The following is a 12,945-nucleotide window of genomic DNA, read 5'->3' on the forward strand; positions in this document are numbered from 1 at the left end:
CACACTGCCTCTGGCACTTCCTAAGTAGAGTGGTGAGAATAGCCACACAATAAAATGGACCAAAAACATGTTTTTGCAACTATTATAGGAGTCTGAAGAGCCCAGTCTTCTTCAATATCTGACATAGTGTATGGGGGTATAGTATGTGGGACTCCAAGCTGTGGTTTACAGCTATGGTGGCAAGATTTGCTGGTTCCTGTCTTTACCCTCAGACCCCAAATTCTTCCTTCTGCCCCCACAGTTTGTGTATGGAGCTAAGGAATCCAGTTGCATCTTGGGTGAGTAGAAGTATCAAATAAGATGCATAACACACAGACTCATTTATTAGCAGTTCTCTTCCGTGCAGCAGTAGGAGGATAAGTACTTGATCTTTCTGTCTTATCTCAGTTGATAGAAGGTGTGACCTGTCTGTACCTAGGGCAGCCACCTGAAAATGCCAACGTCAGAGCAGGCTGTAAAAGGAGAGCAGATTCTCCCAGCACTGGTGGGTGGTACTGAAGTCAGACTTCGCAACCAGCCACAAACAGTGCTGCTGATTCCCCACGTTGGTTATCAAGAAGCCAAAATAAAAATATACACAGCCCCCTTTACTGCATTTCAGTCTCTGGCTCCCAATCAGCCACTAGGTCCATAAAGAGACCAGTTATTTAAAACTCTGTGCTCTTTACCAAAAAGGTTTCTCCTGACCCCAAAGGGTCAGCCACAGTACCAGATCAATATAAGTTTAGTTCTTACCCAAAATACCACGCTGCCAGCCAATCCTTTAGTAACTAAAACTAAAGGTTTATTATAAAAAGAAAGAAAGAAACTAAGAGAAATGTTAAAGGATTAAAGCAATCAGACACATACAAATTATTTGAAAGTCCATATATATCAGGTTTCTAGAAGAATTGTGGAGTTTGTAGGCTTGTATAGTCCCTCTGGTGTACATCCAGTACCTGGATGGATCTTAGTCCTTTGTTTCCCAGCTTCAGTTCAGTTCAGTTGTAGATGAGGTGATCCAGAGGTAGGCTGGAGACTAAAGACAAAATGGATGTGGTGCAGCTGCCTTTTATGTCGTTTGGTCTCTGCCATGCTGCTTGTGGAATTTTACTGGAACAAGATGGAGTCCAGAGTCACATGACTAAGTCTTGGTGACTCATCAGGTATATCCCTGGCTTCTCCCCCTGGGCCCATTGTACCTGTGAATTTCCTTAATGGGCCATTAAGCAGGCTAGTGCTGCAGCCATCCTGTCTGGGGAGTCGCCCAGACACAGCACAATTTGAAATACAGATATATCAACCATATCCGTATCTTCCATTACACATATAACACATGAACATAAACATTATCATCTTACTTAGCATCTTATAGCCTTTCTAACAATACTTGACACGGCATATCTCATGAATTATTATGATTTTGACATACTCATGTTAAATAAGATAATAAATGTCCCCCTCTCCCCCCCAATCTAGCCAGTGTGACAGAAGGCATCCCTAGAAAATTGGACTCCTCACCCCTTAGTAAATCTTCAGTCAAAGGCAGAACACTGGTATAGCAGTGCCCCCAGACACAAGTGTCCATAATGAGACTGAGGTATCTGCATCTAACTGGAGGTACATTACTGTACTCAAAAAGGGCAACAGAACATTCCTGTATGTCTGTTAGCATTGCCACAGAATGTAGAATGCCCTTGCCTGACGAGGCAGATATAATGGAATTAATTGTCAGTGGGAATGAAGGAGCTCAGAATGGAGAGTTTGCTGTTCCTATGGGCTAAGGAATAGCGCGAGGATGAAATCCTCCTCCTGTAGCGTCATTATCTTCATGAGGAAGCCTAGTTTGGGGAACACAGTGGGCGAGTCTATGAGATATTCATTTGACTTTTCCGTGTGGTTTGCTAAGCATGTGGATTGGGTTGTTGGGTGTGGATCGCCTGGTTCTAAAACCAGAGATGCTATGTGTAGTAGAGAGAGACAGAGCTTGGAGCAAGACTTGTGGCTGTGAACCAAAGTTAGGCCTTGCTGTGACCAAAGTCAGACCATGTATTAAAGCAGATGCTTACAAGTTCATTGTCTGGTACACAAACTTGGCAAAGGTACTGTTAGCGTTGCTAAAACACTGGCATTCGTAGGAAGTACTAGGCACTGATATGTGTGTGAATGCATTCCAAAAGATGAGCACAGGTACATCCTGACCTAGAACAGGATGAGAGGGTTTGACAAAAGTGATGAATAGGGGTGTTTTGCCTGAGACATCAGGAGCAAGGCACAAGGGGAGGTAACAAGCAGATGTCACGAAACACGTAAGGTGGTATGTAAGTTGTTTGGTCTGTCTAGAACTGTTGAGGTACCTTGCCTTAACCCTTTGTGTGGCAGAGGGGACAGCAGAAATTCTTGTTGCTGACTGAATCACTCCTTGCTATGGGGCACTTGTGTTAGTGACCTAAAGCTTTTATGGGATGCTAGGACTGTGCCTGGAGGGCAATAAACCTGGCCAAGTGCCTTTGTCACTGAACAGTGCCTGTGGTCTTTCTTTATGAGTAACATTGAGATCTGCTGAATTATCAGGCTGCACTATTTGTTACTGCTGATAACACTGGAGCTCCAAGAACAGAAGTACAGCAACTGTAAGAGTTTAGCAGCATGGGCCATTATAGTAGGGATAAAGGAGAACATAGGGGGAATCAAATCAGTATCTTGGATGTGCGTATACTAATGTGGGAAGTATGGGGAAAAAGCAGGAGGAACTTGAAATGCTAGTTAGACACAACTATGACATAATTGTTATCACAGAGACTTGGTGGGATAATACACATGATTGGAATGTTGGTATAGAAGGGTACAGCTTGCTCAGGAAGGACAGGCAGGGAAAAAAGGGAGGAGATGTTGCCTTACGTATCAAAAATATATACACTTGGACTGAGGTTGAGATGGAAATAGGAGAGGGCCTTGTTGAAAGTCTCTAGGTAAGGATAAAAAACAAGGATGATGTCATGATAGGGTCTACTACTTACCACCTAACCAGAAAGAAGAGGTGGATGAAGCTTTTTTTTAAACAACTAAAAATCATCCAAAGCACAGGACTTTGGTGGTGATGGGGGACTTCAGCTGCCCAGACATCTGTTGGGAAAATAACACAGCAGGATACAGATTATTCAACAAGTTCTTGCAGTGTATTGGAGGCAATTTTTTATTTCAGAAGGTAGAGAAAGCTAGAAGGAGAGGCTATTCTAGATTTGATTTTGACAATTAGGGAGAAACTGGTTGAAAATTTGAAAATGGAAGGCAGCTTGGGTTCAAGTGACCATGAAATGATAGTTCATGATTCTAAGGAATGATAGAAGGGAAAACAGCACAATAAAGATAATGGATTTTAAGAAGGCAGACTTTAACACACTCATAGAATTGGTAGGTAAAATCCCATGGGAAGCAAGTCTAAGGGGAAAAACAGTTCAAGAGAGTTGGCAGTATTTCAAAGACACATTATTAAGCGCACAAGAACAAACTATGCCACTGCATAGGAAAGATAGAAAGTATGCCAAGAGACAACCTAGGCTTAACCAGGAGGTCTTCAATGATTTGAAACTCAAAAAAAGAGACCAACAAAAAGTGGAATCTAGGTCAGATTACAAAGGATGAATATAAACAAATAACACAGGTATGTAGGGACAAAATTATAAAGGCCAAGGCACAAAATGAGATTAAGCTAGCTAGAGACATAAAGGATAACAAGAAAACATTCTACAAATACATTAGAAGCAAGAGGAAGACCATGGACAGGGTAGACTCATTACTCAACAAGGGGGGAAAACAATAATAGAAAATGTGGAAATGGCAGAAGTGCTAAATGACTCTTTTCACCAAAAGTTTGTTTTTCACCAAAAAGTGTAGTAATGTATGGACATCTTAACATCGTAAATGCCAGTGAAAATGTGGTAAGATCAGAGGCTAAAATAGGGAAAAACAAGTTAAAAATTATTTAGACAAGCTAGACGTCTTCAAGTCACCAGGACCTGAAGAAATACATCCTAGAATACTCAGAGGAGATATTTGAGCCATTAGTGAGTGTCTTTGAAAAATCATGGAAGACTGGATTGATTCCAGAGGACTGGAAAATGGCACTATATTTGCCCATTTATAAAAAGGGGAATAAGGATAATCTGTAGAATTATAGACCAGTCATCTTAACTTCAGTACCTGGAACGATAAATAATTAAGCAATCAGTTTGCAGACACATAGAAGATAAAAAGGTGGTAAGTAACATCATGGATTTATCAAGAAAAATTGTGCCAAACCAACCTAATAGCTTTCTTTGACAGGTTAACAAGCCTTGTGGATGGGGGGAAGTAGTAGATACGGTGTATCTTGTCTGTAGTAAGGCTTTTGATAATGTCTTGCATGACCATCTCATAAACTAGAAAAACAAAACGTAGATCTACCTACTATAAGGTGGGTGTATAACTGGTTGGAAAACCATTCCCAGAGAGTAGTCATCAGTGGTTCACAGTCAAGTTGGAAGAGCATATCGAGTGGAGTCTCACAAGGTTCAGTTCTGGATCTAGTTCTGTTCATGATCTTCATCAATGATTTAAATAATGGCATCATAGAGAGTACACTTAAAGTTTGCGGATGATACCAAGCTGGAAGGGGTTGCAAGTGGCTTTGGAGGATAGGATTAAAATTCAAAATGGTCGGGACAAACTGGAGAAATGCTCTGAAATAAATGAGATGAAATTCACTAAGGACAAATGCCAAGTATTCCACTTAGGAAAGAACAATAAATTGCACACATACAAAATGGGAAATGACTGCCTAGGAAAGAGTACTGTGGAAAGTGGTCTGGGGGTCATAGTGGATCACCAGCTAAATATGTGTCAACAGTGTAACATTGTTGTCCCCCCCCCCCCCCCCCCCCAAAAAAAAAAAAAAAAAAAAAAAAAAAAAAGCAAACATCATTCTGGGATGTATTAGCAGGAGTGTTGTAAGCAAGACATGAGAAGTAATTCTTCCACTCTACTTTGCGTTCATCAGCCCTCAACTGGACTATTGTGGCCAGTTCTGGGTGCTACATTTCAGGAGTGATGTCCAGAGAACAGCAACAAAAATGATTAAATGTGTAGAAAACATGACCTATGAGGGAAGATTAAAAAAATTGGGTTTCTGTAGTCTGGAGAAGAGAAGACTGAGTGGGATCATAACACTTTTCAAGTACATAAAACATACTTGAAGGAGGAGGGAGAAAAATTGTTCTCCTTAACCTTTGAGAATAGGACAAGAAGCAGTGGGCTTAAATTGCAGCCAGGGTGATTTAGGTTGGACACTAGAAATACCTTCCCAACTGTCTGAGTAGATAAGCACTGGAATAAATTGCCTAGGAAGGTTGTAGAATCTCTGTCCTTTGAGATTTGTAAGAGCAGGTTAGACAAACACCTATCAGGGATGGTCTAGATAATACTTAGTCCTGCCTTAAGTGCAGGAGACTGGACTAGAAGATCTCTTGAGGTCCCTTCCAGGTCTACCATTCTATCATACACCTCAGTAGCAAGTATTGATGGTGACACAACTGGATTGTGGACCATAGAGCTATAGCAACATGCAGGATAAGGTTTAATTGGATGTGTGACATGCAGATGTTAACTGCTGGGGAGTATTACTACAGTTGATTTGTGGATTTTGTGGTGAGGTGTAGGGATGGCAACCATTAAGCAGTACACAGCTGTGTGGAGCTGCCTATCCAGTTTAGTACAGTGGTAGTGTACTTATCGTTGAGGTTGGCCATTGCCAAGTTGTTCATAAGAACATATGAATGGTCAGGTCAATGATCCATCTCACCCAATATCCTGTCTTCTGGCAGTGGCCAGTGCCAGATGCTTCAAAGGTAATGAACAGAAGAGGGCAATTATCAAGTGACCCAACCCTTGTTGTCCAGCCCAGCATCTGGCAGTCAGAGGCTCAGGGACACCCAGAGCATTGGGTTGCTTCCCTGACCATCTTGGCCAGTAGGCATTGATGCACCTATCTCCCATGAACTTATCCAATTATTTTTTCATATCTCCAACTCACCTGACAGTTCACATGACCCTGTTTGTATGGAATATCATTCCCTTCTGGTTTACCAAATCACCATCCTCTCTGCATTCAAGTCCTTCCCTAAGGATAATTTCTTCCATGGTGCTCATGGGAAGTGAAACAATAATTAAAAAAACTTCTCTATGTTATTCCCTCTTCTCCCTCCCCCACTTTAAAATGAAGGCTGTTTGGTGTAGAGGCTTCTTTTGTCTCTGATATTGTTGTGATGTTTCCAAATAATAATTATATCCTACTGTTTTCCCATGTGCATTTTTGTCTGCTTACCGTATGTAATTTCATGTACCATTGTATCATGCAATTCTTCAGAAACTCTACTTGGAGTTTCTTTCACTTGTTTATATTTCTCAATAACTGAAACAACTAAGTGTCCTCAGCAAATTTTACCATCTTGCTGTCTGTTCCGCTGAGCCAAACCTGAGTGGCCCAGAGTACGGTGCTGAGCCCAGCCCTGTGGGATAGGAGCTACTCCTGCAGGGTGAGTGCAAGGACAGACTCGCTCTCTAGATTCCCTCTCCCCCATCTCCACCCTTGGGATTCCACTTCGCACCAGGCTGGGTGAAGTGTGTGTGTGCCTAGAGCCCTATGACTCATTGAGAACCTTCCCCCAACTCGCCGTAGGGGAAACACTGGTCTAGTGGCTTGTGATGGGGTGTCTGCCCCACACTGGCACTTAAACGGTTAAGAGCAGCCCTAGGGATGCTGTGTGGGAGGCGGTCAATAGGAGAGAGTCTGGGAGGAACAGCCAATTGAAGGCCAGCATGCCCATATAAAAGGAGCTGCAGGGCAGAGCGGAGCAGTCACTGCCTGGAGCTCAAAGAGGGAAGGCTGTGTCTCTCGCAGGCTGAGAGGCCTGCAGAACCTGAGACAGTGTTACTGCTGGGAGTGGGTGGTGGCAGGCCCTGAGGATGGGCAGAGAAGGTGCTAGGGCTGGGGGAGGTGTCTCAGAGAGAGGAACTTGAGGCTCAGCAGGAGGCTGCAATCCATAGGGTCCCTGGGCCAGGACCTGGATTAGTGAATGGGCCTAGGTCCCTCCTCCCCTCCCCCCCACTCGCCACTGAGGAAGTGGCAAATGAAATACTGCAGTAGCCAGTAGGGAAGGTGGCTGGACTCTTGAGGAGCCAAACTTCCCCTGTGGGGTGGTGGGGAACACAGATTGTGGCTTTGCTGGAGGGCTGAGTCATGAAGAAGACATTGCGGTTTTGGACCGCTGTGGGAAGGGCTAAAGGCCAACTGCAGGGAGGAAGAGTGATGATGTGCGGACGTGGGCATCGGCCTGGACCTATTCCCCAGACAACCAGCAGGAGGCGCCACTCTGGCAGTGAGTGGTGCAAATCTGTCACATGGTTGTTATGATCATAGGATTTTCTTCCATTGCTGGCATACTGAAAATCTATCTTCATTCTTTAAGACTGTTAGTAGAAAATATGCAGGACCTTATGTAATTGCCTGTAAAGTTACCAAGTTTGTGCTGAATTTAAGAGATATCTTGAGGTGAGTTGGGTAGGTTTTTTTTTTTAATCCTGTGCCAAGGGGTTTGAATGTATATTGCACAAGGAGATAGATTGCAGTTGTGGCAATAAACCTTGATATTGTTTTATTGGTTTGTTATCTTTGTTCTCAGCCAATAATAATGTATTTTCTCATGTGAATGATGGCAACAGAGCACATGGAATCTGTGCATATTAAGAGGTGTGATGATAAAAGTGTTCTTGCCCTTTGCAGGTGGTTTGTCTTTCTGACCCTAGTTAAAAAAAAATTGTGGTGGTTTGAAATAGGATTTTCACCAGACATTGAATAAAGTTTTTCAGTTTGGCAGCAAAGTCCTTCCCAATACCTCTAAAAACCATTTATGTTATTTCCAAGAGAAGGCAGAACAATAAGTACATAATAATCTCGTTGAGCCTTGTATGGGATGTGACATAAATCCATCATAATCTTACAGAGCGCTTGTATTCCTTTCCCTTGCCTTTCTTTTGCCTCCTCCTGTGAGTAATTTTGTCTTCTGTATCTTTTCTTCCCTTAATGGGCTGTCTCTTGCTTTGTTGATACATAAGCATATACTGCCACATATCTTGTGAAATCGCTTACCGCTCTGTCATTTAATGGGCAAGATACATGGCAACATGTATCGAAGAGCAAGACTGAACTGCCTGTGCATTGTGCTGTGTGTTAAATAGAAAAGTGCACTGCACCACATGAACACAATGCAGACAATACAATAACAAAGCACAGAATGTAGAAATGGCCAAAACCCATTATTTTTGGTCTGTCCTCTTTGGTCTATACAGGATAGTGCCCTGCAGTGCATTTTCTAATGCTTTGTCCAGTTTGAATACTTCTGATGTAAATTAGTGTGGCCCTGTGCTCACATCAGTTGATCCAACCTTTTTCTGGTGCAGCATCACCCTTGAAATTAGCAGCTGAGCATCCTCCTTCGTATGTCCCCTCACTGCAAAGTGCTGCCACTTTTTATTTTTCTGTTCATTTTCTCATCTGCTTTTCTGCTTTCTTTTCCTGACTTATTTGTGTGGATGGTTGCTTTCCTTTTTATGGTTTGTTCTCTTCTCCTTTCTTCCTTTGTGGTTCCTCCTCCCTGTTTTCTACTTGCTGGAAACCAACACGCTGCTTGGAGTACAGACATCTATTGCTAGCTGCATGGAGCTAGGCTATGTGTGCTACTGCAGCTGAACTGAGTGCTGTAGGTTCAGTTAATGCTGGTGAGATGGAAAAACCTGAGCCTGCAACCTTCAGCATGTTTGCTGCTCCTGTAGCTAGTTGTGTTAGAGCTCTCTCTATTTAGAGCCATAGGAGCACATATTAATGGGAGCTGGAGTGTATTCAGGGTCGTGTAGCTTTCTCCACATTAGTTGCTTTCCTCCTCTGTGTCCTTTTCTTTGGTAGGAATTACATAAAAGTATTGGAAAAGATGTGCAAACAACGTTTTGCTTGTAAGATTACAAATGGGAATATGTTCTTAAACTCTTTTTGTCTTGGGTCCTGATCCTACAACTGGATCTGTAGAGGTAGGCTTCTTGCACTTGTATGGACCCCAGTGTGTCTCCATTAAGGTCACAAAGGTCGGTCTGCACAGATCTAATTGCAGCTTTAGGTCTTTGCTTTGTAGTTTCTGTGCAGCCCCTTCTACCCCCCGACCACCTTTCCAATGAGATTCACCTGCTTGAAAAGATTTCTTGCATAAAGTCACATGTATATTTCACTTCAGAGTTGGGGGAAATTGCCCTGTGAAGGTCTAAATTGGCTACAGGCAGAGAAGGTGGATTTGTGACAGACCGAGTTTCCCTGGAAAACATAGCCATCAGAAGTCATGCACTGTGGTCATGGTCATGCATTTTATTTTGCTCTGACAGTGCCTTTGGTCTCTCTCTTAATCCTTTCAGGGTAAGTGAGGAAAAGGAAGTGACAGAAGAGCGACTGAGAGCTGAGCAGGAGTCATTTGAGAAGAAGATCAGACAGCTAGAGGAGCAGAATGAACTCATCATCAAGGAAAGGGAAGATATCCTTTTTTAAAAAACAATGTGTGGTGGGATTTACTGTCTGAAATAAGTGAACTGCAGAGAAATAATTGTTCTAATTTATAGCAGGGAATGAATCTGCATGAGCTGCCATTCAAATGCAATCAGAGATGACTTGTCAGCATGTGCTGCTGGTTCACTTGAGCTTGAAACTGCCATCCAGCTGTTCCTGTGATGTTATTTCGCTATGAAATAGATATTTGTCAACTACAGATGACAATAAGGAATTTATGCATTAAAATATGGTTATAGATTTTTTTTCACTTAATCCTGTTAGATTGTTGTAATTGAGATCTAAAGCCCCTTTCACACGGTTTTCCACTGCTTTCAGTGTCCAGAGAATTTATACTGAAGTCATTGAAATCAAATAAACCTTGAGATCAGGGGGTTTGACCAGCTCATACTGGCTGAGGTTTGCAAAGTAGTATTAATGGAACCAAAAGTTTTTTAAAAGGAGCAGTGGATCCAAATTATGCAATTTAGACCCAGATTAAAAACTGAAAAAACATGTTTGGGTCCCAATGTTGGACTGTGATCTGCACAGATCCATGCACAGGGATTCACCTGCATGGATCAGATTGCAGGATCAGGGCCTTGGTTTATAACTAGCTTGAGCATACAAGGGACCTCTGAAATATGTTGGAGCCTTTGTCCATTTTATATTCCATTACCCAAATACTGGTGCTTACCCTGCAGCCTTTCTATTTTAAACCTTTAGAAGGCTAATGGATAATCACAATAGAGAACATAGGAGAGGGTTTGTTTAATACAGTGGTGTTAATATTGATAAAAGATTGTTTGCTTTACATTTGAGTGATATACAGGCTGATGAGATTTGCTGACTATGATGTAGTTGCTGAGAAATATTAAGACACGGGTTTGTGCCACAAAATATAACACATTTGCAAAGACTCTTCTAACTTCAGACGTGGCTTCAGTGGGACCACAGCTTGTACTTTTGCATTACTTTCAATAGGGTCAGGATTTTGTTGTAGAGTGTTCTAGTTCTTGGATCTTAATGTGCTTATGGATTTAAGTGGGATGTGTGCTCTGGGGGAATATTATTTATATTGGGGAATATGTATATGTAACTTCCATTAATGCTAATGACTGTTACTCAGCCACTGAGAAGAAAATATATCCCTTTTTGTTTGGTTTTTGTACCTTTATCAGAAATAGATTGTTCAAGCATAAACATCTTTTTCAGGGGAAGTCTGGCAGACATGGCAGAATGTTAATACATGCGATTTTACACTACATAAAGCTATAAAACCTAGAAACATAAAACAAGGATATAATTTAAATCAATATAATTTTAACTGTGGGAACAGTTATCCATCATACATGAATGATTTAAAATCTTTCATATACCTCTGATCAGTTAATTTCAGATCTCTTGGAGTCTGTTCCAGTGCCTAGGAGCTGTATAAAAGGCTTACTGAAGTTGAATACAAATTCTTGCTATTTGACAAGTAAAGCGATGCAACTTCAAGTTCTGTTCAAATGCACGGGGAGTTAATTTGCATATATGGTACCAGGAATATAATAATTTAAACCTGAAGTGGTAGACTGAAAATTTGACATACCTTGTTCTTTTTTAGGAAACTTAATGTAATTAGCTCTGTATTAACAAACTATTGTAGTCAGCTGAGCACTTAGAAGTACCCTACAATAGCAAACTAATCTTTCTAGTCTGTTAGAGGCATATATCAAACCAGCTATAGTTTTAGCCTTCCCTGGGGTTAACTTGAGTAGCAGAAAGAAACTACTGTGGAATTTCTACATTATCTTGGCTTTCTCTTTAAAGAGAAATGTCTTTATTTCCTTATAAGCAATATCTAGCTCAATGAGGTGCACTTTACTGTGTACTTAACGGCCCAATTCTAAGGTGTAGAAGTTCAGGGGAAATTGTGGCGGACCAGGCTGTGTCTTATCACTAGTGTGTAAATGAGCCAAATTCTATTTTGACTCAGGGTTGCATGCAAGAAATGGAAGGAGAATTCACACTCTGCAGTGGTCACACACAATGTTCTATTGAGCTTTGAGCAGTTTCACAGAATAGGGAGAAATGGACTAGTGTCTTAATTAGAATCTGGTTGAATCAATCTCTTGTTTGACAATAACTCCTTTTCGCTGTTCAAAATGATCAGTTTGGAGAAAAATAAAATGGTTTCTTTGTTGATGCTAGGTTTGAAGACTGAACTACTCCTTTCCACTTCTCCTTTATTCAAAATATTTTTTGCCCATCAACCCTACAGACCTCCTTTAAAGTTTTTATGTTGGGAATGTATCTGGATTTTTGACATCTCACAAACGGAATTACGACAGAAGACGATCTGTTGACTTGAAGCAGCAGTGAAGTTTATATAACAAATCCTTGTCAATATTAATTCAGCTAATCTAAGATTTATCCCTAGTGCTGTGTGCATGTGTGGTTTTTAACACTAACGGCTTAAGGCTATTTTTCTTACTGATTGGTTTCACATAAATTTAACAGGTACTTCACTATCAGTATTATTGTCATAGAAACATTATTTTAGGTAAGGCAAGATATAAAATACTAACTTGCTGAAAAGATGACGAGATTAGCTTCTTATATGGCATCATCTGAAAACCCTTTAACAAAACAAGATTTCTAATATAGAAGTGCATAGTTTTATGATTATAATTCTCGCATATGAAGAACTCTAAATTATCTGCCCAACACCCTTGGAAGGTAGGATTAGCCCCATTTTTCTAAAGGGAACATTGTAAAGAGGTTAAGTGACTTGCTCAAGGCCATTCTCTGATTTGGAGCAGAAATCAGCATTTAGAATTTTCTGATCCTACCCTGCATTATGCTTATCTAAATCTCACAGAATCTGTCTTAATTTTTAAGATACAAGGAAAATAAATGGACTCTTCTCCTCCATTTCCCCTGTCCTGATTCTGATCCCATATAGAGAATTATTTGTTGCTACCAACCAAGAAATTGAGGATAATCAGGAGGGACTCTTGTATATAAGCCTCTGCCAACCCACAAAAAATTTTGGAGGCCTAATTATCAGATAGTTGTGCATTGTGCATTCCTAATTTGCATGCCTAATTACTATTCCTGGAAATGGTCAGAGGTGCAAATGACTATTTGTTTTTTAAATTACCTGATTTCATTGCACAGCTGTGGTAAGTGCACATGCAGGTAAGCTATGCATGTTTACACATGCATCTGAAAGTCATGTCCTCTCTCTTTCCTTCCTAAAGTTCACACCTTAGTTCTCTTGTCTGTCTCTTTTTCCCTCCCTCTGTCTGGCCTTTCAGGAAAGAGATGAAAGTCAAGAAGGGAAAGACCTGAAATGG

The 12,945-nt window shown here is 41.1% G+C and overlaps 1 protein-coding gene across 5 annotated transcripts in view; it reads left to right on the plus strand.

Moving 5' to 3' along the window:
• KIAA1328 (KIAA1328 ortholog) overlaps positions 1-12,945 on the plus strand; it is a 243,309-nt gene that overhangs the window by 18,824 nt on the left and 211,540 nt on the right. For all 5 annotated transcript variants that reach the window (XM_067530912.1, XM_067530910.1, XM_067530907.1 and 2 more), the window contains one exon: positions 9,475-9,590. In XM_067530912.1, coding sequence (XP_067387013.1) covers positions 9,475-9,590 — 116 coding nt within the window. The remainder of the gene's footprint in view (positions 1-9,474; positions 9,591-12,945) is intronic.

Source organism: Emydura macquarii, unplaced genomic scaffold (assembly GCF_026122565.2).
Source record: "Emydura macquarii macquarii isolate MOO-44397 ecotype Brisbane River unplaced genomic scaffold, CSIRO-AGI_Emac_v2 contig_3114, whole genome shotgun sequence".
In the NCBI taxonomy this organism is placed as follows: Eukaryota; Metazoa; Chordata; order Testudines; family Chelidae; genus Emydura; species Emydura macquarii.